This window comes from Struthio camelus, chromosome 3 (assembly GCF_040807025.1).
Source record: "Struthio camelus isolate bStrCam1 chromosome 3, bStrCam1.hap1, whole genome shotgun sequence".
Classification (NCBI taxonomy): Eukaryota; Metazoa; Chordata; class Aves; order Struthioniformes; family Struthionidae; genus Struthio; species Struthio camelus.
In genome coordinates, this window is record NC_090944.1 from 98628859 (window position 1) to 98655039 (window position 26181).

A 26181-nucleotide genomic window follows, 5' to 3' on the forward strand; every position below is an offset into this window, starting at 1 on the left:
ATAAATTGTGAAAGTACTGTTTACAGAAAAATAACGTGTAGTGAAAGTATGGAAAATTTAAAAAAAAAAAAAAATCAAGCAAAAGAGAAGAAGAAAATTTGGTGAAAAACTAACCTGACACAAAATAAAGTCTCTAACTGAGGATAATGGTATTTGCAAAGCAGCAGAATGATTTCTATCAGTCTTTACCTCAGAAGAAAAAAACAGAAATCTGTTTTGTGCCTCTTCAAGTAACAGACACTTTCAGTGACTTCGGATCACAGATGAGGCATCAGCGCAGAGCGCTAGATACTACAGAGTCCCAGGATTAGACAGCCTACCTCCACAATTACTAAAGAATTGTAGGAGTGAAGTGAAAATTGCTGGCAAAAAAGGTTATCTTTCCATGCTGATAAATAAACTGAAGGATTAGAAAGTGGCAAATTTTACACCCAAAAAAGGGAACCACAAAAGCTTAGAAAAAGTCTTGAGAATTTCAGGTCAATTGCCTGTATGGTAATCGAAGAAAACAGTTTATAATTCTGTTTTAATCACACTCTTAAAGAATGCAAACTGACAGAAGACAGACAAAGCAGCACTGCCTCTGAGTAGAAAAATCATGCCCATCGTACATATGAGAATTTTTAAAGACCATCAAGAAAATAAAAAGGGTAAAGGCTACCTGACACAACTTACTTCACTTTTAAAAAGCTTGGAATAAGTTTAAGGAAACAGTAGTTCTGCAGGGAAATAAAGCTGCGTGGTGGAACAGATTAGAAACTGTGTAGACTAAGACAGACAGCAAAATTGGATTAGATAGTCAAATTTAAATCAGTGATGCTCTACGGTTATATTAGGAACGTTTTTACTCAATAAACACATCAATGATCTCGGATCGCCGCTGCACGTACTGAAAGGCAGTAAAACTATTCGTGTCTGTCCAGAACGTGAAGAATTTCAGACTGGCAAAGCTACTGCAGTGAGAAAATGAAATACAGTGAAGAATTGATCAAGGTAATAAATATCTATAGGAATAATCTGAAATCCTTATATTATACTAAACTAGGTTTAGTTTTAAATGAACCACTGAAGAGATTCTAACGTAACCTCCACTTAAGTATGCAGTATGGAGAATGAAGAAAATAAATTACTATCAGTTGTAAAACTACAGAATGTAAGGGACACTGAAAATATTATTTTTCTGTGCTATGCAAATAAATTACACTTCTGGTCACTACTTTCAAAAAAATCGCAAGAGAACAGAAGGGCTTCAGAGACAAAAGACAAAAAAATCCCTGGAGTTGCAGAGAAGCAGAGTGAGGAGAGAATGACTGGATTAGGCTTCACTTTCAAAGGAAGGACTAGGACAAAAAGACGTAATGGCACAAATGACCAACAGCAGGCTGAGAGTCAAATGAAAGGGACAAATTTTCAGAAGAGTTTAGGAGCAGATTTTCAGACATTCAGCATCTACAGCTAGAACTAGATTCCATAACACTGCTCACTAGCAGCTCGCACCACGCCAGTGCCAGCCAAACTCTCCCACCAGCTCAGCACCCAATATATACTAGCACCTTTATTAAAAAAAAACAAAAAACAAAAAAAACCCACAGCCTCTCCCTGAATGCTGTAAGGCACCTCTGAACTTGTGTGAACCTTTTTTCTTTTTAAATGAAAGTCTGTCAAGGTTGTTCCATTAATTGCTAGGAATCTTTGTCCTACCATGAATCTCGATACTAGCCACGAAGTATCCACGGTAAATTAAAGTCACAGCCCTTGGCCACTCTGGTTCATCTTAAACACAAGCTACTTCCAGTGCTATGTTTGGGAAGGGGAGGAACATTTGAGAAGGAGATACGTTGTGCGTCCCATTTCTGCCTCCCTTGCGTCAGCACTGGCATCCATGCAGCTGAGCCAGGTCAACAAAACAATCTAGCAGAAAATACACTGTAAGAAAAATAAATAAATAAATAAAAATGAAAAGTTTCTGACCTGATCAAAAGACTTCCAGGTCACCGTACAACTAATATTGGCACAAAGGAGAGACGAGAAATAATTGGCCGGGGTCAAGAAACAGACAAGGTAGAAGATGCGTCAGCATGAACTTATTTAACTACTGATCAGGCAGACCATGGGTCTTTCAGATAATGGCAATTCACGTTTTCCAGCTAAGCTACATATTCAGGTATGAGTAACTCACATTTCTAAGATCATCTTAAAGCAATGACGCTAAGATAGTTCTGAAGCAATATTAAACCAAGAGACTCCCTAATACAACCCTACATTTTATACAAGCAAAATTAAAACATATACTGACAAAATTAACTCTTTACACAGGTACGCATAAAAATTATAGATAAAACACATGCAAGTGGTAAGGGAGCTCTACAAACCTCAAATCAACTGAAAATACACTTAAAATTATAATTTTGAAAGTAACTTGAAATAAAATACTTTGACACTTATTTGTGAATCAGTAACTGTAATTTAATCATATAAACAAAATCTAAGCCACACAGAGATGCCAATAAAAACCGATATTTTAAGTTGAATAAGCCACATAATACTTCTTACCATATTAGAAACAGCGCCAAGAAGACGAGAGCAATGTGGTCAATAACGCATTTTCTTCAACTTACAGACCATACCCAAGCCAAACTAATGCAAGCTAAAAAACAACTCCAGCTTTTAACCTCTAGGTTCTATATGTTTGTAAAATATTTTACTGCCTTATAATGTATATAACTGCTCATAATACCCATGCACAAATCATAATACAGTTCAATTCTAAAATGTATGTTTTACAGTATTTTATCCTGCATAATTTAGTTAAATTACAATTGGCATAAATATTCGGGCAACTGAGATTTTTTTTAAACGTCTTTTTTCCCATCCTTCCCTGAATTAAAAAAAGCTGGACCAATTAGCAGAAACATAAAATTTTCCAGCCTGTTATTTTATTAGCACATACATTTTCTCTCATTTTCCAACACTATTTACAAATTTTTAAAAGAGAGTTATAAATCTTGAACCCCAAAATTCCAGCTCCGAGCTGGGACTGAAAGATAGCTGACCTGGATAAGACACGCAAATGTATCTAGCCAAGTGTAGCAATCTCCAGATAAGGTTTGTCACTGTTTTTCACTAACATACACGTTATTTTGTGGTTTTTCCACTATGAGCATGCATTTTTTCCTAATCTCAATTTCTGAAAAGTTTTTAATGACTTAGTTTCCAAAATAGTTTTGGCACGAAAGGCAACATAATAACATATCTGATGACGTTAAAAAGATCCTAGCAAACTCTACAGTAATTGTATTCAGTGCAGAAGCCAGAAGTTTTCTCTTTCATACAAGAGAAAACAACAATCTCTTCCTAAAACTGACATTTCTGAAATTCTGACTGATGATATATATGATCACCAATTATTTAACATTTGTGACACCAAAATAATAGGGACCAATATGAAACTGTATTTTTTAAAATATTCACATTAACAATGAATTAACAAAACAAATTTGATATGGTTTTAGTGGATTCTTTTTTCTCTAGGGAGCAAACCGCACAGTTTTCTAATTAATAAAAACAAAATGGAAACTGACTTACAACACTGACTTCAAAATCCTTGTGAAAGTCTGTACTGGTGATGTCACAAATGCTGTCACATCTGAGCGGGTATCGTCTGTAGAAGGTTCAGAAATGTCCATTTTAATCAAAACATTTATTAGCGGTAGTTGTGTATTTTGTTTCTATTTTACTGAATTACAGAATTCTCTAAGAATCATGGTTGCAACTTCCTTGTAAAAACAATAAATTAAGTAAAATCTAAATAGCTGAAATGTACGGTAAGGATCGGATCTATAATGGATAGAAGCTCATGTAATAGTGTGAGGGTAAACACAGTACTATACTTTATACTTCCATCAGGCTTTAAAAATGATGTCCTCCTAACACTGACGTAACATTTGCATTTTCTGACTTGCTTAAAACAAACTACAACTTATAATTTTCTCAGATTACTAAAATGCAAGTGATAAAGCACTATAAGATGGAAAATACAATTTCTCCATGACTGGAATATTTTTAAATTAAACCTAAACTTCACGGTACTTCAAAGCAACACATCATCCATCTTCCATTTTTCCTAACTGCAAAATACTAACTACTAAATAATCATTTTTCTTATGTCTTGAGGCTAACAGAACACTTGAATCAAGAAATCTTCACATCACTGGTCCAAATCCCCAGAAAGAATTTTGCAGACAGGGAATTAAAGATGTGGACACTTGTACACTCAGTTTACAGGAACACTGTTAGATCCCTTCAGACGCTAAGTGTCCCAAAGAAAATTTCTCCCTTCTCTCCTTTCTACCTGTGCAGTTTGGATACAAGGCACCTCCAAAAGTACCAGGCTGTACTGGGGAAGGAACTGGAATGGTGCAGGTGACTAAAGTGCTCTTAAGCATTCACCTTAACATTTAGAGCGCATAAAGAGTAAGCTTCGTTTCATTCAAGTGATCTAAATTATATAATCCTTTCTATAAATCTCCAGTAAAGATAGCAAAATGAGGAAAGAAACCTTTCCAAGACTGCCTTAAACTGAGAAAAATAAATTCTGGTATGGAACTTCTTAACAGATCTTTTAAAATTTCGTATCTATGACAAAAACTGGAACAAATGACAATAGAATAAAGGTAGGCTTTTGCTTCAAATTTCAAACAGAAACAAACCTAACACCAGAATTCGGTAGGAGGGCATATGGGCAGTCTATCACCTGACTACCAAACTACAGTACTAAAGCTAACACGTTTGTTAATCTCAAGAGGTAAAACGTTGCTTTGTCTTCTGGGGGTCTTGCTGCAGATGAGTGCCCGTTAGGAAACGGCTGCGTTTTTTCATGTTGAACTTCCCACGGGAATTCCAGTTCCTCAGTAGCAGAAGACGCAGATTTTTCACCTCCTCTGCCTTAAGAGGCTTCCATATTTCGGTTTATCAAGCGTGCACTCAAGAAGAGCAAGCATCAGCAGCAGAGCTGAAATAGCTGGAACAAAAGATTTTCTTCTGCTCGCCTACAGTTTAATACAGTTAAATTTTATAGCAAGGCTATTCAGATTTCAGTGACAACTTGATGCTTTTATCAATAGATCACATTTTGATACAGAATGAACCACTGAAATTGTGAAGTGACACAATTATCAGTTACAGACACCAAGCCCTCTTCAGACCACCTGAGATGTTCAAGGGGTGGCACGTTTCCCAGAGATCTTGCTGTTCTTTAATGTACTTTTTAATCTCAGCATGGGACAGAATAAGGTGCGACCAAGTGATCAATGATATGTAAGCTGTAGACACTTTCCAGTCCTCCAGAAGTTTCTCATCCTCTTGAAATAATAGTCTGTTTTCCCCACGGGAGTTGATTATAAAGGCCATTTTCAGAATTCTCCAGTTCTGACAAACTAATGCAGAGAATACCAGGCACCATTTTTCATTACACCTCAGCTGATCCAGCTGAGAAGAAACCCTGCTTCCTCTTCCTTCCCACTATGTACTCCAGCTGTTCTCTTTGTCAGCTCTACCAGTTGTGCAGCTCAGTAGGCCAGTAGGGAAAAAAAGCGGGTGAGGGTGAGGGGAGGAGGACAGTGTTCTGTCAGGTCAGATCACTGATACCATCAGCCTTCAAGTCATAGACTTGCCAAATCCACACAAAGTGGCAAGAGGGATGTGACCCAGACAGAGTTTAGCAGAATCTCCTCTGCCATCAGCAGCTCAGTTAGATAGGACTATCCATAAAAGAAAATATCCTCTCGATACAGTTTTCAAAATTTCTCCAGCACACTGGGTATGTGTTTGAATGATCTGGTTATGCGAATAATGGGTAGGATGGCTTTATGTTTATCTCTTGTTGATGGTCCAAGCACCAAAGCACAAACACATAGCTCCTTGCTGCGGCCTCCGTTTGCAAAAGGATGGTCATGCTGCCCAGCTGCATTCTTTGCGGGCATTTGCTCCTATGGCTTTAAAAGCAGAAATAGTAATAATGTTGCCTTCATTTAATGAGGAAAGTTAACAGTGACTTATAAGATACTTTTAGCTACTTTCCCTCCCCCTACCCCCGCCGCAGTAAGTCTGTATCCGTGCTACCACAAACACAATGCTTTTAATCGCAGAGTGTACACAAAAACACTGCACATGCTAGAGAAGTGACCTTACGGCTTCTTTAAACAACTCCATTTACTTAACATATCAAAAGAATATTAAGAAATTACTTGATTACAATGAATAAGCACCCTCAATAAGCGCAGTGTAAAGGACTAATGAGATTAACTTGGGAAGAAAACAAAAATACCCAGCAGAGGAAGCAAGTTAAACACACTACATCCATTTAGGAGAGCTCTAACCTTCCACAGCACTGAGTCCCAAAGTGCTAAAGCGCTGGCAAAAGCAGTACAGAATTAACAAGGAGTACCAAACACACTGGTAGCTACAATAATTTCAATATTTAATACTGATACTGAGACAGTGTTTCTCAGATGTCATATCAGCAGGCACCTCTGCAAAGAAAAACTGGATTTTTAATGTTTCGTTTAAATAACAATACTCTGAGCAAATCTTAGATAAAGCCTTTGCAAGTTCATGTTCAATTATTAGTCTGAATGTCTTATATGCAAATCTGTGTAGGATATCTTGTGATTTTTATTCATGGTGCCATATTTTCAGACAGAAAGGAACATCTGATCACTTAGTTTGACCTTATCAATGAAACAGGCCACAAAATTTCCCCCACTCATGCATATATTGGTAAAAAAAATTGGTCTTCTAGTGCTTATCTTCCAAAATGCATTCTGTCTTGGTTTGAAGGTATCAAGATACTCTGCTTAGTATTTTTCAAATCTTTCTCTTTTTCACCCTTACTGCTGTCAAAAGTTTTAATCTTCACTCTAAATACATCTGGCTTTAACACTCAGTCATGGAATTCCACTATTCCTTACCCTGCTAAATTAAAGAGCCCTTTACTTTGCCCCATTACGGTTCTTTCACATGGCAAGGCAATCAGATACCCTCAATCTTCATACAAGTTCTTAGAATCTCATGCTTTAAAGTCCTTCTATCCAACACCGAAAACACTATCATTATTCTTCTCTACTACTTTTCCAGGATTTACATAATCATTTTAACATTAAATATTAAAAGAGAATCTAGAACGGAGCTCACAATTCCCATCTCCCTACGCCAATTGATTTACTCCTCTGCACTCTTACTATATATCTTCAAAGATGGCAAGGAAACTGTTTGCCACAGAATTTTACTAGGAACTCTCAGAATGACAAGCAAGAAAGAATCCCAAGATATTATCTAAGTCAGTGGGTTTCAACGTTTTTCAGTTTGTAGACCCTTAACATTTTCCAGTAGATACCAAGAGAAATACAAAGTCTTTAGCCCCTGACAAGTCAGCTTGGTTTTTTCCTGTTACCTTTTACATACTCTTCAGTGCACATATCCCCCTCGGTCTGTAAACAACAGGATGGAAACTACTATTATTACTATTAACTTATTATTAGAAAGTCTCCCATAATGGAAAATATCTCTCTCTCCACAGGCATCTATTCTAATGCTTTATGCGTAGGTTTAGCATTGACGTGGAAGAAAGGTGGCCAAATAAATCTGTTATGCAAATATTCAACATCAAGAGAAAAAATTATGCAAAAATGAGAAAAATGGTCAAAAAAAAAAAAAAAGGCAAAGGACAAGCTCAAAAGCCAGTAGCATACAAACAGCTTGAGGCTATTAAAAATACTATAATAGAAGGCCAGGAAAAAGAACTGCCAGAACTAAAAAGAAAACAAAGTGGTCTCTCCTTCCCCTCCCCACCTGGCTGTCTGAATGGCAAAGTTAAAGAGGCTATTATAAGGAAAAAGTCAGTATTAAGAATGAAAAGCTTGCCCAAATGAGGAAGAAAAGGAAAGAGCATAACACGTGGCAGGTCACAAGTAAACAGAAAATTAAGAGGAATAGAAAGGAATCTGAAGAGCATCTTGCAAATGATGCTCAAACCGCTCTCTCAATGCATTAAAACCAGGACACCAGACAAGACATCGGTGGCACTGCTGGATAAAAAAAGCACAGAAACAGGACTCAAGGATAACAAGGCCACAGCAGAGAAGCACTTCTCGTCATAGCACTACTTTTCACTGGTCTTTACTGCTAAAGACACTGCAAAGATTTCCAAACTAGTCCCTGTAACAGACAGGTCAAGCCTAGGTGATTTTGATGTAAAAACATGTACGAATTACTACATATCAGTAAGTCAACAGGACTGGGTGACAGTGAGACAGGAAAGCTGAAGAAACTGAAACATGAAAGCACAGAACTGCTGGCCAAGGTGTGCAACCCATCCCTATAGATGGCCACAGTCCTAGAAGACTGATGGATTGCCAACACAACTCCAAACAAAAGGAGATACTAGAGGGGATCCCAGGAACTGTGAGTCTCTGAGTCTGACTTCTGCTCTTCGTTAAGTCAGTAGAGCGACTCTATTAATAAGTGAGATCATAGAGCACATGGGTAAATATGATCCCTTGGGACAAGGCCAGCATGGTTGCTGGGAAGGGAAAGCCTGCATCTCGAACCTGCTGGAGTTGTACGAGCATGTCAATAAGCACGTGGATGAATGGGACCTGGTAGGCATAATGTACTTCTATTTCCAAGCATGGTTGACAAGGTTCCTCACCAAAAACAGTTAAAGAAACTAAGCTGCCACAGGACTGGAGGAGAGGATCTTACACAATCTGCAAGTTGCCTAAGGAACAGGAAGAAAAAGGTAATGCTCAATGGTCACCTTTTAGGATGAGGAAGAGTCAGTAGTAGGGTCCCCCAGAGGTCAGCGCTGGGATTATTTTTATGGAACATCTGCATCAGTGACCTGGACAACAGTGTAATCCATGAACTCTTAAAACTTATAGATGACATTATGTATTTCTGAATAATCAAATGCCATGCCAGCGGCACAGAAATCCAGAAGGACGTCACAAAACTGACCAGGCAAAAAGGTGACCAATGAACATCACGGAGATAAATGTGAGGTAACGTGTCTAGGAAAAAAAATAATCTAAACCAAGTCTCACAGCATTTATCTTAGAATCAGGAATTATGTAGTTCAGGAGAGTTCTTGAGTCACTGTTGACAGCTCTATGAAATAATCAGTTCATGTAAAGCAGCAGCCAAAAAAACCTGACAAAAAGTTGGGCATTTCAAAAAGGGTACTCAGAACAAGAGAAAGGATGTCATTTTGCTGATAAAGAAAACATTGCTGTGCCTACATCTTCATTACTATGCACAGTCTGGTCTCCACATCTCAAGAAGGATGTAGTGGAATTATAAGAAAGTATAGAGAAGGGCAACCAAAATGATCTAGTGATGGAACAGCTGCCTTTACAAAGAGAGAATAAAAAGACAGGGACTCCTCAGACTCTTGTTCACCAAATCCCACAGTTCAAGAATTAGGGCACCTGGTAAAAATACCAGGAGATCCATTTAAAACATCAAAAAAAAAAAATGTCTTTAAGAAGTTTTCTTTTAAAAGGTACTTCTGAGACTTGCTGCCACAGGAGGTTGTGGAGGCAGACAGCTAGCAGGTTCTAAAAGAACTTAAATTCCTGGACAACAGATCCATAAACAGATACCAGAAGAGCTATGCAGGGATGCACCATCTAACATTACTGATTCAACAATTCTGGTCACTGGGAAAGTGCAAGGAGAATGAACTGTGAGAAAGTGGCCAAGCTTGCATGGTTTCCCTAAATACCACCTTCTTTGCTGCTGCTGCTGCTGGTGACAGAATACCGGATTAGATGGACCACTGGTGTAAAAAAGTTTTCCCAATATGCAAACTAACCTTCCTTGCAACAATTTAAATTCACTATTTCTTCTCCTCTCTACTGTAAACACGGAGAACAGGTCATACTCCACTTTCTCTTCTTTAGCCTAAATAACTGCAGTTCTTTAATCCTACACCCATACGTCACACTTCCTGTATTGCTGAACACACTCATTGCTTTCTGCTGGTCTCTTTTCATAGTCCACATCTTTCTTCAACTGCACCACCCAGAAGTGGATGCAGTGGTCCAACTGAGACCTGAAGTACTCAGTGGAGCAGAAAGATGCATCTTGCAGGCTCTGCTGCTGCATGCCTCTGTTTGCCTTCTTGACAACAGCAAGTGATAATTCAATATTCAGCTTGTGATCCATGGTAACTACTGGATTCTCTTCTGAAGAGCTACTACCTAACCACTTGTTCTCTGTCCTGTTTTTTGTATAATTGATCTTTCTAGGGTGAACAGCACACTCGCACCTCCCAAATAGCTTCCAGCTCCTTACAGATCATGTCTCGAAGTTATTGGTATCATTCCGAATTCAAATCCTATCCTCCAACACACCTGCAGCCCCTTTCACCCTGGAGACATCTGAAAACGTAATAAGCGTTCTCTTTCCCATTACTCAGATCACCAATGAAAGTACTGCATAGGCAGAACGCACATCGGAGCTTAGCAAAATTCTGTACTATGCACTTTCCACTTTGACAAAGAACCTTTAATAATTACTCAGCACCTTTTCCTAACAGTTTTGCGGTTAGAAACAAACCTCACAGTTGTTTCATGTAATATACACTTTCCCTTTTTTCGTTTCCCTACAAAATAATTTTATTCACAGAACATCAGAAGCCTGACTAAATCCAAGATAATGACATCCAAAGCTTCTCTCCTATATACAGCCTGCTACCTTGTCAATGAAACAAATTTTGATTAGTTTGATACAATTTGCCAAATCCACAATGACTCATTTCTTTATTTTCTATATACTCATAGTTTCCTTGTTCCAGTGTTTTCCCTTAAATTAAGCTGACGTTAAGCATTTTCCTATATTAAAACACATCTTGTTAGAACATGAAAAAGCATGAAAAGCAATCCAGATTATTTTCTGTGTTGTTTATTATTACATTCTAGTCTATGTTATCTATAAATTTTATCAGCAACTTTATCAGCAAGTATTTGCTTCCTGAAGTACTGAACCTGTCAAATAGAGCCAGACATAAAACTGATCTCTGCAGAATAGAGTCAAGCAGAACTTGACTTCGTGCACCTTAACCCCAAAATTTCTAGACATACCTTCCAGTGTGACTTTGGGCAGAAAGAGAGTCAAAAATGGGGAGATGGGGAAAAAAAAAAGGGAATCCAGCTTAGTCTCAAAAGCAGCAAAGTATTTACTAAAGCTCTTATTCTTTTGTTTACAACATGAGTGGTATTTAACTCTGGCATTAACACAATATGGTAAAAGAGTGTTCCAGAATAATGGCATAATTAACTCAAAATGCCCACTGCAAATATAAAAGAAAAACACCTTCAAATATTCAACATAGAGTACCTTGCCACAACTATTGTTATCTGCTGCTGCCAATCAGTATTGTTATGGTTCTACAAAGACTCCAGTGCACCAGACTGTCGCTAATTATGTATATTCAAGTGATTAGCAAGCACTTGTTGCCTCGTTCACACCACCCTCCAAACAGCAGCCTTTGAGAGGAGAATAGACTGCAAATTTATTGAGAGAACACTGTTAATCCTTTGGGGAGAATGTAAATGTAAACAGGACTACTCTACATCAAGGTGCTTTGACAACAAAAATCATCTGCATAAACACATGCTCAACAACAAACAGGTGTTCTATTTCACAACTAGCGCCCATTTGATGCTTTCAAGTAAGCATTATGCACAAACTGTTAGAAGTACTTTGAAACCAGCTGCAATTACTATAATTAGCTGTTTTCCTACACTTTGGTTTTTTTCCCCTGTACCTGTTCAGTATTGTGTTGGCTGCAATCTATAAACTCAAAGTGAAACTAAGGTTCCAGCCTTTTCTTTAAACATCACTACCCTTTTAGTTCAGACTGAACTATGATAAGTTCACAGTTATCATTAAAGTGCCACCAGTAATAAGAAGATGTTTGCAAAAAATAACAGTCCGACAAATGTCAGGTCACTCATGTAACACTCATCGTGAATAGGAAAACAAGGACAGCTGCCAAAATAGCACCATAAAAATAGTAAGCCTTCAATGTTCAGGATTTCCCTTTTTAACAGAAATGTTCCCAGGAACTAACAATATTTATTTTTAATAACAAGAACTTGGCTTCTAGTTTTATCAGACAATAGGCGGGTGAAAGTCTTGCCTGTAGACTGCTGCTGCTCCTAATAGGCTCCAAGTTGATATTAAAAACAAAAAAAATTACTTGGTCAGAATGCATGTGCTTTCCTCTGTTTAATGACTACAAAATACACTCAGAGTACCTCTACATGGTTTTTTAATTGTTTAAATAATGTATTCAAGTATCACTCCATTCCCGCTTCTCAGACTTTCACCGCATCTACACAGCTGTTTATCTTCAGGCCTCTTACCGAACAACAGTTCCAAATGCTCTACCACAGCAATGCATTTCTACAGGTGAGTTCAGTACGAACAATAAACAGTCTAGTGGCCTTGTCTCCAAAATCAAACCCTAAGGTGCCAATTCTCATAAACTGGGCTGGCAGTGCCACCTATAGCTAAACTCTCTGGTTTTACTAGCTTATGATTTGCCAGATTTTAACTACTGAGCTGAATAATTCCATATTCAGCATCTGCCGAAGGATTAAATTTTTCACAAATGAAAAGCTTAACGAGTTTAACTGGGACTGTACAGGGAGTGAGAACACAGCGGGGAGAAAGGCCTACAGGTGACAAATACATACTGCTCGGATAAAGACAGGCCAGAGGAGACGGAAAGAAAGATCTCAACCCTGGGTGAACAGGCAGGAAAATCTATGACCATCAGAGTACAGCACCTTTCCAGGACTGGAAGATAGTGTAGTGTTGACAGGTTACTTGGACATCCTCCACCCATAACAAAAACTAGCTGAGGTCCCACTAAACGCATCTGTAACAGAAGAGTTTTTCGTTTTGGTTTGGTTTTTTGTTACAGATGTCCATGTTGGATGACTTACAGAGCTCTGTAAAGTTTTAACAAGGTTCACTATACTTTCATCAGCTTCTTCTCAACTGGAAATGATACAACAGCTTCAGTTCTGCAGGGCCAGCCAAGCAATACGCACTGCACTCGTAGCCGTTATTCCCTAAGAAACCTAAAGAATGAGTACAAAGACTAATAAAAGGTTATAATATCGCAATGACCTCCCACAAAGATGCAGGGAACATCATATGTCTGGCAAATTCCAGGGAAAGCTGATTTTTGGGCTTCCTCCAGAGAGATAGCATCCTTTGAGTAACCCAGATAGAGGATGACAAATCAACTGATGCTCTCCGTTTGTCCATTAGCTAATGAATAAGCCATGGTCTAAGCAGTGAACCCAGTTTCAATTGTACAAGAAAACCTCACAGTGAAACTGAATTTCTTTTTTCGCCATTGTTTCTCTCTTGAAAAAACAGAAAAATCTAGATTTTCTAAAAAATAAAGACTACTCCATGGACACAAACATACTGAGCTTGTATATTTAAAGATGAAGAAACATGAAAATTATAGTTACGTGTGGGACGTCAAGCTCTTGGTATAAATTACGGACTGTACCTAAGAGAAGGCCATCTTGCATTAGGGTAAGCTTTGTGATTTGCATTCCTAGCTCTTACACCATAATCCTAACAGTCAAATTTCACAATACAGCCAGCCACTGAACAATGCAGCCTCTCCAAAGCATCAACACTGCCACCCATTTGACCCGCAGTGAGGTAATTCAAGGAGTTAAACCAACAGAAAACAAGTAACTTTTCTTTTTGGTAAGGGTTATTTTTTTCTATCAGTTTAATTCCCTGAACCAACACTGCTCACTGAAATGAACACTACCGCTAGAGCAAAGGATGTAGTAGAAATGCATATGCAAAGGTCACAGTCAGCAGGTCCCTTTTCCTCCCACCTAGAGACAACTAGACATTAGTTTAGCTAATCCAAGTACATCATAATCTCTCTGGCTCAGAACATGAACACATATGCAGCGGTTTAAACTAATCCTTCTGATTTTGCAGTAAAATAGATTATGCATTAATAATTTGTTACAGAATTCCTGATGGAAACAGTAACTTCTACTGTCATCACGTAACACGGTGGGAAGGTGGGAATGAAGAGCTGCGAAATGCTTAAACAGCTCCAAGCAGATAAATGAATATGGTTCAGTTTTTTCATTGTCTAATAAGTCTGCTATATGTTTAACAGAAACTACAACTATAAGGGTGTTTACTACTCATTCAGATCACCCTCACACATAAAGTTAGAAGCAGACACATACTCCGTTTGTTTGTTTGTTTGCTTAAGACTCTTTGGGACACTCAAAGGGAATTAATTAACAAAAATACTGTATTGAGTGAGTTCAAGCATAAGGAGGAGCTTATGGCCTGGTATTCCATTTATACACACAAGCATGAATTGTTTCAAGTATAAAGGTGTGAGAGGAAGGAAAAGCATAGTATATAACCAAAAGTTTCTTTGGAGGTCGCTGTCAGCTTTTGCAAAGAAATACGTTATTTGGTAAGAAGCTTTACAAACTAGCAACATCCTGCAAAATATATGTATATGTTTACACTCACTGTAATACAGAGCATATATTTCAGCATGCACGTGAGATTGATATGAAAACATTCTAAAGAAATGCTTTGAAAACTCAAGTTTTAAATGAATCACTCAAAGAACAACCAAAAGATACTAAGCAACCATGGATTCCTGAGAAGAGAGAAATAAACGTAATTTTAACACAAGACCATTTGGAGCTTTATGGCTTTATAGTTACCTCTGATTTACTGCTTTTCATAACACTTTTTCCTTAAAGCCCCTTTCCACATGAATGCTCCATTCAGATTTTTCAGTTTTTGCATGTGTGCTGATGGAAGGTGAAATCTTCCTAAAAACAGAGCTGGGCAGATGTAAAGGACAGAAATTTCTGCACCAAGCTTATGGTACAGCTTATGTTCTTTGCTAATATTCTAAGCAGGTCTCCATACCAAACCAAGGCTGCACTGTAAGACTGAATTCTTCCTGCAAAACACTACGTAGCAATGCAGCAGTAAGTAAGACCTGACTGCTGGGTTTCCTCAGGAACACTGGGTATCTTTAGGATGAACCAGTCACTCCTTACAAAACTCAGGTGAGCAAGGTGGGGTGAAGTCTGACAGGAAAGAACAGTCCTTCCTTCATAACTCCAAAGAGTATTTTGTTGGCTAGCAGCCAGCAGGCATGTAAAGTAAGGGACTACACAGACTAAAGCATCACACCCACACAGGCCTTAGCTGTGTTTTTCTGGAAGCCTTCCTGTTAAGGACCACTAACGTGCAATGCCAGAGAAAATACAGTATTTATTGCTATGTTAAAGAATGCACGGACAATCCACCTGCGCTCAATATTCTCCAAATGAAGTAAACTAGCTCAGTGCTGTAGCTAGTAAGCTTGGGTGAGTTAACTTTGGCCGAAAAAGGTTTTAATGATGTGAGAGTTCATTTGATTGTTGGTAAGGAAAGGAATAACTCCTTTCTGAAAGTCTCTCTTTTGTGGCAACCACTCCATAAAGGTTGTGCACATCACTGTATCTACTGCAAAAGTGAAACACTCCCAGGGCTGCTATGAGAGGAGGTCCAGTGCTGCAAAAGAGTTGCTAACAGACTGGTTGACAGAGCAAACTAACAGGCACAACTAACAGGAGCAGCTGGAGACAAACCCAGGTACTAGAAAGACTAGCAGTGAATAAAGTTAGCAAGGGCAGTCAGCAAGGCTAACAGAGACAACCAGACATGGATGATGCAGCCTTCAAATCATTACTAAAGAGCACAAAAGCCTACAGAAAAGTGACCACTTATAGTTATTACTGTTCATACAGCCCTGGCAACCTGGGACCAATGAATTACCCTGCCCACTGCGTAGGACTACTCAAAGGTATGACAACAAACTGTGAACAGAATACATCTAGAAGAACACGATTAGTGGCTGGCTACTTCAGCAAGCCCTCATTGCTGTAGGAGATTTGGGTCGTGATTACTGCCAACATGTTTTGGGCATGACTGTTGATTCTATTATGATTCTTTCGTGGATGGTTCAGCTTCCCAAACTGATCTTTCATTGTCTTTTCCTCCTGTTTAATGAATTGCTTGTGATCAGGAAAGTACTGCTCATACTGCTCTGAGACCACCTAGAAAGCATAAGTCAGTATCCCAGTTTTCTTGGTAGGAACTGAAGTTGGTGCTGGTTAAGTGTTTCTACTAGGACCCCTCAAAACTGTTACAAAAGGGGTCTGGTAAAAGAACTGCCTCTTCCTACTCTTCCCAAAGACTGAGCTTCTGGAAAGAGTGTGCTCTCACTCCCCCTTCAAAAACTTGTGTTGTAAGAGGTATTCCCTCGTTTCCTCCATTCCTCAGTCCTCCTAATTTCCTGCAAAAAAAAAAAACAAAACAAAGTCATATGCCTACAGAAAACATACGTGGTCTTTGAAATCCTTCCTCAGCAGACTGGGTAAGAGTACTGTACCAGTTTGTTGTTTAACAAATAAGCATTGTCTAGTGGCTGGAACAGTATTTAAAAGGGGTGAGACAGCAGTACTCGTAGCAAACAAGTACACTTTCAAAAGCAGTTTGTTAAACAGGGACATATTATAACTAAAACAATATAATGCACTTACAACTAAGGCTGACTAAATGAAATTGCTTATACCAAAATATCCACAGCCGAGCCAGTGCATTGTAATGGAGATTAGAGTCCCTTGCTCCACTCTAACTGCACCACAACAAATCTTTTTAAGTGGCCTTTGTGGTACTCACTTCCACCACTCTAACACAGTGGCCAGCAGTTGCTCCTCTTATATCCTGTTCCCATAGAGGGAAAAGGCTGTCTGTGGCTTTCAGCGCGGTACCCGAGCATGACGTCATTCTGGTACTGCAGGCGAGGAACAGTAAGTACCAGGAAGCGTCAAACCCTCGCATTGTGCATGGCAATCAGCACATGGACATAGGTTGTATGTCTGGAAAGGGATCAGTGAGATTTTAGATCACAATTTCAGTTTTGGAGGCAGTTGTGTGTAATAAACGGAATGTTTACTTCTGTTACATGGGATCATTCAAATGTAAACATTAATACCATAGCTGCGTTCCCAGTTTACAGCACAGCTTTAAATGAAGAAGAAAAGAAAAAAATAGCTGACCTCTTATAAAGGCAGTAAATCTGTAAGTGTAGATTCTCAAATACTTTTAGATGATCCCTTCCCCTCTTCCACAAAAGACCTTCGGAGTGACATCACTACAGTTTTAAACAGCAACCTACGTTTATGACCCCAAGAAGTTAAACAGAAGGAGAAAACAATGAATGAGATCATCAGGAGGGGGAAAAAATGTTTCTTTTCACTAGTTACCGCCACTTTTTTTTTTTAATTTTTACTTTAAAAAAAAAAATTTGCATCCTAAAGCTTTTCTCAGTCTCTCCATTATGTAACAGTTCTTTAGGAAACCGCCAGCTACCCTGACAACTGGGATGTTTTGCCAGAGTGGCTTTGTCTAAATCCTAAAGCAGTACTTGGCTATGCATTCAGCCCAGTGGCTGCCTGTGATCTGAATGCCAATTAAGAGTACTGCCCCTCTTGTCTGACAAGTCAGAGACTTAAAGGTCTATCTGAGGTCAGCAAACTGTCTGGGCTACTTTCTTACGCTTAAGAGACTGAAAAACACAGCCAACATGTCCCTTTCCTTGAAGTACGACAGTAGGCAATGAGTTTAATGTATAACTGTCATTACATCTTTCTAAGCAGAAAAATATATATATTCTTCATGTTTTATTTCTGTTTTGGAATCTTACTTTAATTCCCAGGATTATCAATGACATTCAACCCCCTAGTGGACAGGTAGCGATGAAGACTTTCTAAATTACTTGTACTTTAAATAATCAATCAAATCAACAAACGTATTCAAACCTGCAAATAGTATCATGTTACAGACTACCAACAATTAATAAGGAAATACAGAATGCGTCCAGGTTAACGCATATAAACAACAACAAAATAAGGCCAGTAAAGTAGCTCTTGTTGAATGAGTGTATATACACTCAGGCATTTAACACGTTAACTTCAGTGTACTGGCTTCACACCTTTTGATTCTCAAACTTACCATCCAAAGAAGCTCTATATTGCACACCTAAAGCTACTGTTCTTTGCTGTAAATGATGACAAATACTGCAACAGGCCAAAAATTGCTCAGAATTTAGAAAAAATTCTATTTGCCCAGATGTGTTATAAACATCCTGAGATTCTCTTTTTTGCATACTTACAACAGATCTTTTAAGATGGCAACAGACACATGATCCCTCAACATCAGTAATTATTAGGAAGCAGTACCCTCCATTCCAACCTCTCATATCACTTCTTTTGGACGCAGAGACATAATTGTCTGCTAGTTAAACAGAATGTTAACTTATTTTCTTTCTTACTGTTGCTCATGACATAAACAACCAAACATTACCTTGTTTTATGAGATACACAATACATACCAACTTTTATGAGCTGAGACAACTTTCTCATCTAAGAAACTGTATGGTTCACATTTTCAGTTTTACTACTTTCTTGTTGCAATTGGCAATTTAAGTTTCAATTCTTTTCATAGGAAATTTAAATTCAAACACTCTGAATTCTTACACACGGAAATCTTTCCCTAAAACCAAAAGAAAAGGATGCCTTGCCTTCTAGAATGATGAAGACTAAGGACAACTAAATTTCCAATGCTACTCAAATCTTTTCATGTATGTTTAGTGAAAATCTGCATTACCAGATATTTAGTATACAAAATTCCAAGAGATGACATGAAGGAAAATTGTAATGTATCTAACAGTTTTTGGAAGGGATTCTTATTTTGGACATTACAATTCAAAGGTGAATGTAAAAGTGCAAAATTACTTATTAACTTGTCATACAAAACTGCAAACTAAAGAAAGACAGTTAAGAGAACAGAAACCTAGGCTAAATCTACCACTCAGAAAGGTTGCTCATATGTCTGTGAACTTTCAAATTACTCCTGGTATAGATATATTAACAACAGAACTTTCTCTGATATTTTTTTGGCATAATATCTTGAGGGGAAGGTTGCATTTTTACTGTATGTTACCTCTAACCATTCATTCATTCTAGATGTTACTGGGAGCAAGCACGAGAACCAGTACAGACCAACAATTACATAAGTAATAATAATAATAATAATAAAATCTATGTGGTATTTTTTATATAGAGATATAAAGATATAAAGAATGCATTTGAAATTGCATTAAAAATACCGAATCAAGAAATAGGTTATAGAGCAGTACCTTTCCTAAAAGGAATTTAATAAAGAATGCATATTATATTCTTTTTATTCCATAACCTTCATTACAACACATTCATTTTCTCTAAATCTCCAGCGGTTGATCCTTATTCCCTGGCCAGTAAGGGCATTTCACAGATATATCCTTACACAACGCTTACACATAACTTTCTGAAGATATTCCTAAATGTTGCTCCCAACCTCCTAAGTCAGGCTCTCTGTATTTCTGTCACAGATGTTTACAAAATATAGTGAGCACCTTTCATAGCAGTAGGTTTCTCTCAGAAGCTTCCGGCTTTGATACGACACATCTCCAGCTTTTGTTCAGTGTTCCACATGCACAGGCTGTCAAGGTGTTGTGGGAACCTTCCTTCCTTCCTAACAAAGTGCTGCGCAAAAGTGTACTTAAGCCAGTGCTGCAAAAGGAAAATTAGATATCACAGGACAGCGGCTGAAGTTACATCTTCATTCTTTAATGTCAATAGTGGCTTGGGGCCAGAACTTCAAATTTTCATTACATAAAGCTAAAGCAGTTTCTACCCTGAGTAAGTATTTTACGGCCCTCCAAAGTGATCAACTAGGCCTTGTATAAAAATGGAAAAATTAGCCTTGCATGACCACGGAAAAATTAGCCTTTCTCTGGTGATCTTCACAAGGTGGTAAAGGATGGGGGGGAGGAGGGGGGGAGTTAATAAGGGGGAAAAAAAACCCAAATAATAAACCCTGCAGCAATTTGCCACCCCAAGTATTCAAAGCCTTCAACCATCCTTTCAGCGCTCAAAGGCACATGCTTGACACCCTTCCATAGCAAAAGCCACCTCCAGGATAGCAGTGAGCTGATTAATCATTTACTGGGGGGCACTGGCAGACAAATTCCCAGAAGAAGAATTTCCAAGCCTACTCCACAGTTTGAGGCAACTGATTAGATTCCCTGATGCTCTTGCCTGGGGGTGAACTCCCCACGATTTTTAGAAAAGTGAATTCTCAAAGTTTTGCAACTCCTGTTTGTTAGATTACGTCTGCACTACTAATTTATCTCATCACCTGCTTGCTTGCTGGCTGATCTCACAAACAGCTATTTGTTAAGTGAAAGCATATTAATACCATGACAAAAGTAACTGCTCATTTTGATTTTCCCCCTTCTCCTTCTCTCCCAGTATCCATTCAGAATCATAGTGGTTATAGAGGAAGCAATTTTACATGTTGACTTCATTTACAAGACTCTTGGTACATGGCAACAACCTTCATACTCTTAACAGCCAAAATCTTTGTATTCAGCACTACTAAAGAGCAGTTGGAAAACACAACAGTTTCAAAAGGATGCCAACTAGAAAAGTATCAGCTGATGTGTGAAATGCATAAAGGCCACGCAGGTTTGACAAAGTCCTAAAATTACAGTAGATTTTTATACATTGTGGGATACCTATCACAAAAAACATTTATATGTTGAGCCTAACAGTGAAGTGCTGATTATTTCAGAGCAGCAGTCTGCTACATGGACATATAAATTACATAAGTAATTTCAGTCACTTTATTTAGGCAACGCCATTTGGATTCACTTTCAGCTAAGTTTTACAAAGCAGGGAAGAAACAAAGCAACTTTCCTAGAATGCTTTTCTTCCTCCTCAGTTCTCTAGTCCGTACCATCCTACACATCTTATTCATAGTCCTGTTCTAATACTTCAGCTTCCTTTTATTCACTTTAAGTGCAGACCTACTATACTTAGAACAATTTTAAGAATTCTGTTTTAAATCAACTCCAATCCCATTCAAACCTACAAATTCAGACTCCGTAGAACAAACACTCTGGAATATAAAAAGCCAATATGCCACATTCTCTTCCAAAGTGAAAAATTCCACTTCATACATTTTCTTAAAACTGTGAAGAAAGGGCAATGTTAGACAAAATATGAGGTGCATATGACTACAATGATCTCCTCTGCCTTTGGGTTCATAACTGAATCACCTTCCCTGTCTTTTGCTAAAAGCTCTGGATATGACAAGGGAGGGGGAAAAAAAAAAAAAAAAAAAAAAGGACACGGCAAAATAGTTTGTCCAAAGATAATCTTAGGTATCCCGAACTGTTGCAAGGTTTTGAGATCAGGTGAGAAAGTCTAACATTTCTTGATGAGTAAATTCCGTAACTGTCCACTACTGATCATCACAACGCTTTTCTAGTAACTTCTGCTCTTTTTACAGCAGCTCATATATGTACCCTTACATCTGCTGCCATTCTCACAGGCAGAGGACTCGAAAGGATTTTAATTACTACAGATTTACAAGTCTGATCACATTTTTGAAGATTTTTCACCCAAGTTGCTGTGCCAGAAAAGCATGGCAATAAACTTCTTTAGGTTCATATGTTAATATAAATCAGACTGAGTGCTTTCTCAAATCTCTTCCTGTGGAAAAGATGAATGAGGTAAGTACTGCAAAAAGTAATAAAATAGCCCTCCTTCAAAGCAAACATTCCCTAGTGTCTTTACTATTTTTTTAAAGAACCTGTGGCCTTTATGAAATGACAGTTTACCTTTGTGTTCGTTTATTATTTGTGTTTTCCGATTACTCAAAAAGTGTTATCAAGGCAGATTTTCCTTGAGTAGTTATAACTTCCTCTGCACTCTTCCAATTGTAAAATGGCTAAGGTGACTGCAGTCTCTTTTAAGAGTTCCAAAGAAGATCCAGAGAAGTTGAACACCAAAGATCTTGACATCGGTATTGAACAAATTAGTATAAATAGAACAGAATTAGTGGGCAGACAGATAACCATGACAAAACTGTCAGAAAGGCTTTTGTAAAAAGCAATTACAGAAATCTATTAGAGTGTGGTCACTTTTTTTTTTTTTTTTTTTTTTGAAAGAGATAGAATAAACATTTACCTCAGGAAAAAAGTCCAGTTGATAGACTACTTAAGATTTCCAGATGACATTCAACAACACCCTTAACCAAAGGCTAGCAAAGAAACTAAGCTTCCACAGGATAAAAGGGATGATCCTCTCAAGAGGAGGAAAAAAGAAAAAAAAACACCAGAAAACAGGTAACAAAAAGGCAGACTAACCGGTTAGTTATCACAACGAAAGGAACGTCACCAGTGGAGATTTGCAGCGGTCTACCCTTGGGTTCAACAGTGAAAAATGATGGGGAAAAGAAGGTCAGTGGTCTGGTAAGAAAAGCAAGTGATTGCACAAAGTTGTTCAGACTAGTAAAGAGGAAAGCCAACTGTGAGGAACTGCAGAAAGACTGAAGAAAACCTCTTTCCCTATTCTTTATATGCTTCTCCAGCATCAACTACTAGAGATAAGCCACTGTCAGAGCCAGGATATGCATCTGACTGACCAGTGGTGTTATTCTTACTTCCTTGTTAAATTACAGGAGAACAGGTTACTTCTGTAGACATAACCAAACTAACTGAATCATAAGGTCTTGAATTATTTCATTCATACGTGCTTCCCAGGATTCCTACTGCCACAAGATTTGACTTGGGAGATGGATTCTGTTAAAACCTCAGAAAGATAATGGTTTGTGTTTCCTTCTAAGTAGCTTCACCTGAATGATATTTTTAGGTAGGACTCTTCTACTCAATATTTAGGCATTTTACGGAGAGTCTTTCCCAAAGTCTGATCCCTATCTCTGTGAAGATGTCTGAAACCTCAGATACAGAGGCAAACCTTTCAGAAATTCTAATGAGAGTGTTTTAACTTTGGGATACATGCAATGTAATCACAAGTGCTATTTAGTTTAAGACAGATGGACAGAGGCAAGAGCTTTTTCCTGTGTGAATCCTAGCCCTCAAAAACTGTTTCCGTGAAAGCTGGCCATACATAAACTGTATTTGCTAGGACATCCAATTTCCAAATTAAATCAGATGCCTGAATCTCCAGATTTATTGCATCAAACAGGCAGGTACACAGAAAACACCAATATTCTGGTGCATTGGAGAAAGTATAATATAAAGATGAGATGAATTCTAGTGTCTGACCATGACAAGAATATCCTTCCAAAAAAGAAGAGCAAGAGAGAAAGTCATTGATACTTTTAGCACTGATAAAGGACCTCTGCAGTTTCATTTGATTGATAAACAGTTCTCTGTCCACAAAGTCCCAGTATAAATATCACTACCTTTATAAACAACTAAAGCACAGTTATCCTTAGGAAATATAGCCCCCCTTCTAGATTTCTAGGTCTTGTTGCATTTTGTCAATTCTTGATTACAGCCTCCTAAAGGAGGTATCATTATTTGAGAAACTCTTTGAGAACAGGGACTGTTCCCAAGAAAGCAGGACATTGATAAACTTGACTTTGAAGAAGCAGGTTTGAGAGAAACAGGATCATTAAAATAACAAAAAGGCAGAAGAACTGATCATTTAGACAGATGTTAGAAAATTCAGTGCATGTCAGAATGCAAGATGTATTTAGTCATGTTTTTCATCTAAACAAGTATTTGCAGTGGGAGACTGCTAACAGCGGGACAAGAAAAGCTAAATTTAAAAAAAAAAAAATCAATCAATCGTCAGAAGCAGGTTTGGGAGCTCAGGAAACCAAAACGCTTTAACACAAATGCGGTTCCATAGGGAGTAAAGGAGTGCCTAAATAATCACACTAAATTGTATTTACCCATGGAGCACACTCAGCAAATTTATATAAACCTTTGAAGCTGTCTCCTTCCAAATGCATTAGCAGGATGGAACAACCTGGTTATTACATACCTTAAGAGTCTCGCCAGACATCAAAGAGCAAGAGTTCAAGCTCTCTTTTTAGACTTCTATAGAGAAAAGTCCCAAGTGACCTGTTGTAAATACCACTCTCTGGTCTTCTAGACTGAAGACTTCAAGAGTTCTAAACAAGAAGCTGGGCATACTCCCCTCTTGTGCGCTGATTACCTACACCAGCTGTCAGACCTTAATCATGTTATTCTGAGACTAATAAGCTCAGTCTGGACTTCCTGGGCAACCAAGAAGTAACCACTACTCAATTTCTTTGCGCAACCAACATTAGAAATCATTTTCCAAAACTATCTTGCTAAACAATTTTAAGATTCTGATTTATCAAAATTCAGATAATTTTATTCCAAAAGAGAAAAAGAATTATGCAATTATGGATGTATATATTTTTCTCTTATTTAAACGCTTTTGCATTTTTAAAAGCTCTTTGCGAGCGGCAATGGAGTATCTATCATATTTTTGTCAAATAACCTTGAACATTCCATTTATTTTATAAACCCCTGAATTTTAAGTCTTGTATCAGCATTTTGGATCTTTTTTTTCCTCGTAACGCAAACCAATTCACTTAAAATATCTTTTTTCAGAAAAACACACGCCAAGCTCATTCAACCGCACTACCTTCCTCCTTAGCAGTGTAACAACCATCAATTTCTACAAGAAAATCTGAGAGTGCTAAAGAGTAATGTTGCCATATTCAAAGGATGAAGAGGCCAAGACAGAAGCACAGCTGTCACCACCTCTTTGAACAGAAGTAATCCGAGTAGCCTGATCCAATTCCCATTTTACCTAGAGGTAGTCTTTCCACTGATTCAACTGAAGACGAGTACAAGTTGAAACAAGTTGAATTGACTCAGCTATTTCTCAGGGAGTTACGGGAAACTACGTTGTCTTGCCGTGGTACAAAAACGTTACAGTATTCTTTCTGCTGAAAATCTCTACTAAGTAGGCTTTGAAATTTGAATTGGAACTTGAAATCTGGCAGGGGATTCACCTGATGTCAAAGATGTCTGTAGGAAAAGCCACCCAAATTTGACAAATATTAAAGAAGAAAAAAAAAAAATCACTTCACACCTGCTAAGATAAGACTTGTAAAGTCTGGCAGCCCAATTCTCCAAAGGCTTGTTACACAGAGCATTTTCTCTCCCTTGATGCAGGGGCTGACCAGGTCACATCATGCAATTGCTCCTTTCTGACAATCAATTTCCTGCAACAGTGCCAGGCAACTAAATCAGAGCACAGAGGCTCTTCCTTGCACTCCAAATACTACGTTTAATGATGTTCAGGTAGCATAAAGAATAAGGAAGCAGTCCAAATGGGATAGTTCAAGTTAGGACAAACACGTTGCACAATTCAGAGGTTAATGGGGCAGCAGGAGATGGAAAGAAGTTGATGGCCAGAGTGGGAAGGTAGACGGGCAGAAAGGAGTTGAGTGCAAATTGAAAAGAAGGATAGAAATAGAGGAGTAAGACCTGACAAGACAAAGAGAAATTGGAGTGCCAAGACGTGGAAGATGTAAGAACAAATAAATAGCAGCAGGGTAGCCCGAGATGGTAACCAAAAGAAAAGACTACAAATACAGAAGGAAAGAGAATGTGGGAGTAGAAGGGGAAAGACAGGTGAGTGACAAGGTCAGAAAGAGCATTTCCCCAAAAGATCAGACTTTGGGGGTCCTGAGTCTTCTGTCAGCAAATAGCTGTGAAAACACATTGGAAGTGGTGTTTCATTCCCCTCCAGTAGTTTCTTCTTATTAAACATAAGAGCGTGTTACAGCTACCAATTAAACATTTCAAGTGCAAATGTCTGTGCTAACCCAAACTGAGAGATGATATAACTCCATGTGATATAATTACTTTTCAGCTTGCTTTTAAATAGGAAATCAAATCCAAAGCAAGCTACTTTAAAAGGCTGACTAGTTATAAAGCAAAGTATTCAAAACTTTTAAAAATGTGAGAACTAAAGCTGACTATTCATGCTTAAGTTTATTTACATACACTTTAGCTTGGGAATGCTGCCTCAGCAACTGAGCAAGAAGCTCTATTTCCCTTTCTATTCTTTATCTAGGTGTTAGTCCCAACTCCATTTCATATATTCTGTTCAAATACCCCAGTGGATACTCTGAATTTAA

The 26181-nt window shown here is 38.1% G+C and overlaps 1 protein-coding gene and 1 long non-coding RNA gene across 6 annotated transcripts in view; both read right to left on the bottom strand.

Annotated features, from left to right (window-relative positions):
- The window catches only part of AKT3 (AKT serine/threonine kinase 3), a 165649-nt gene that overhangs the window by 92504 nt on the left and 46964 nt on the right, over positions 1-26181 (bottom strand). Inside the window, exon 2 of one of the 5 annotated variants that reach the window (XM_068939305.1) lies at positions 3595-3661. The exons of 2 other annotated variants lie outside the window; for them this stretch is intronic. Coding sequence is in view for 1 of the 3 variants with exons in the window: in XM_068939304.1 (XP_068795405.1) it covers positions 19595-19601 (7 nt within the window). In the remaining 2 variants the exon portion in view is untranslated. Of the gene's footprint in view, positions 1-3585; positions 3662-19594; positions 19710-26181 lie in introns of those variants that run through there. 2 more of the 5 variants (XM_009684071.2, XM_068939304.1) reach the window with 2 other exon arrangements.
- LOC138066815 (uncharacterized) lies at positions 3670-17117 on the bottom strand. The gene is made up of 3 exons (XR_011140321.1): positions 16819-17117; positions 14805-16432; positions 3670-5993 (listed from the first exon to the last, which is right to left on the bottom strand). It is a non-coding gene; the product is annotated as an uncharacterized lncRNA (long non-coding RNA).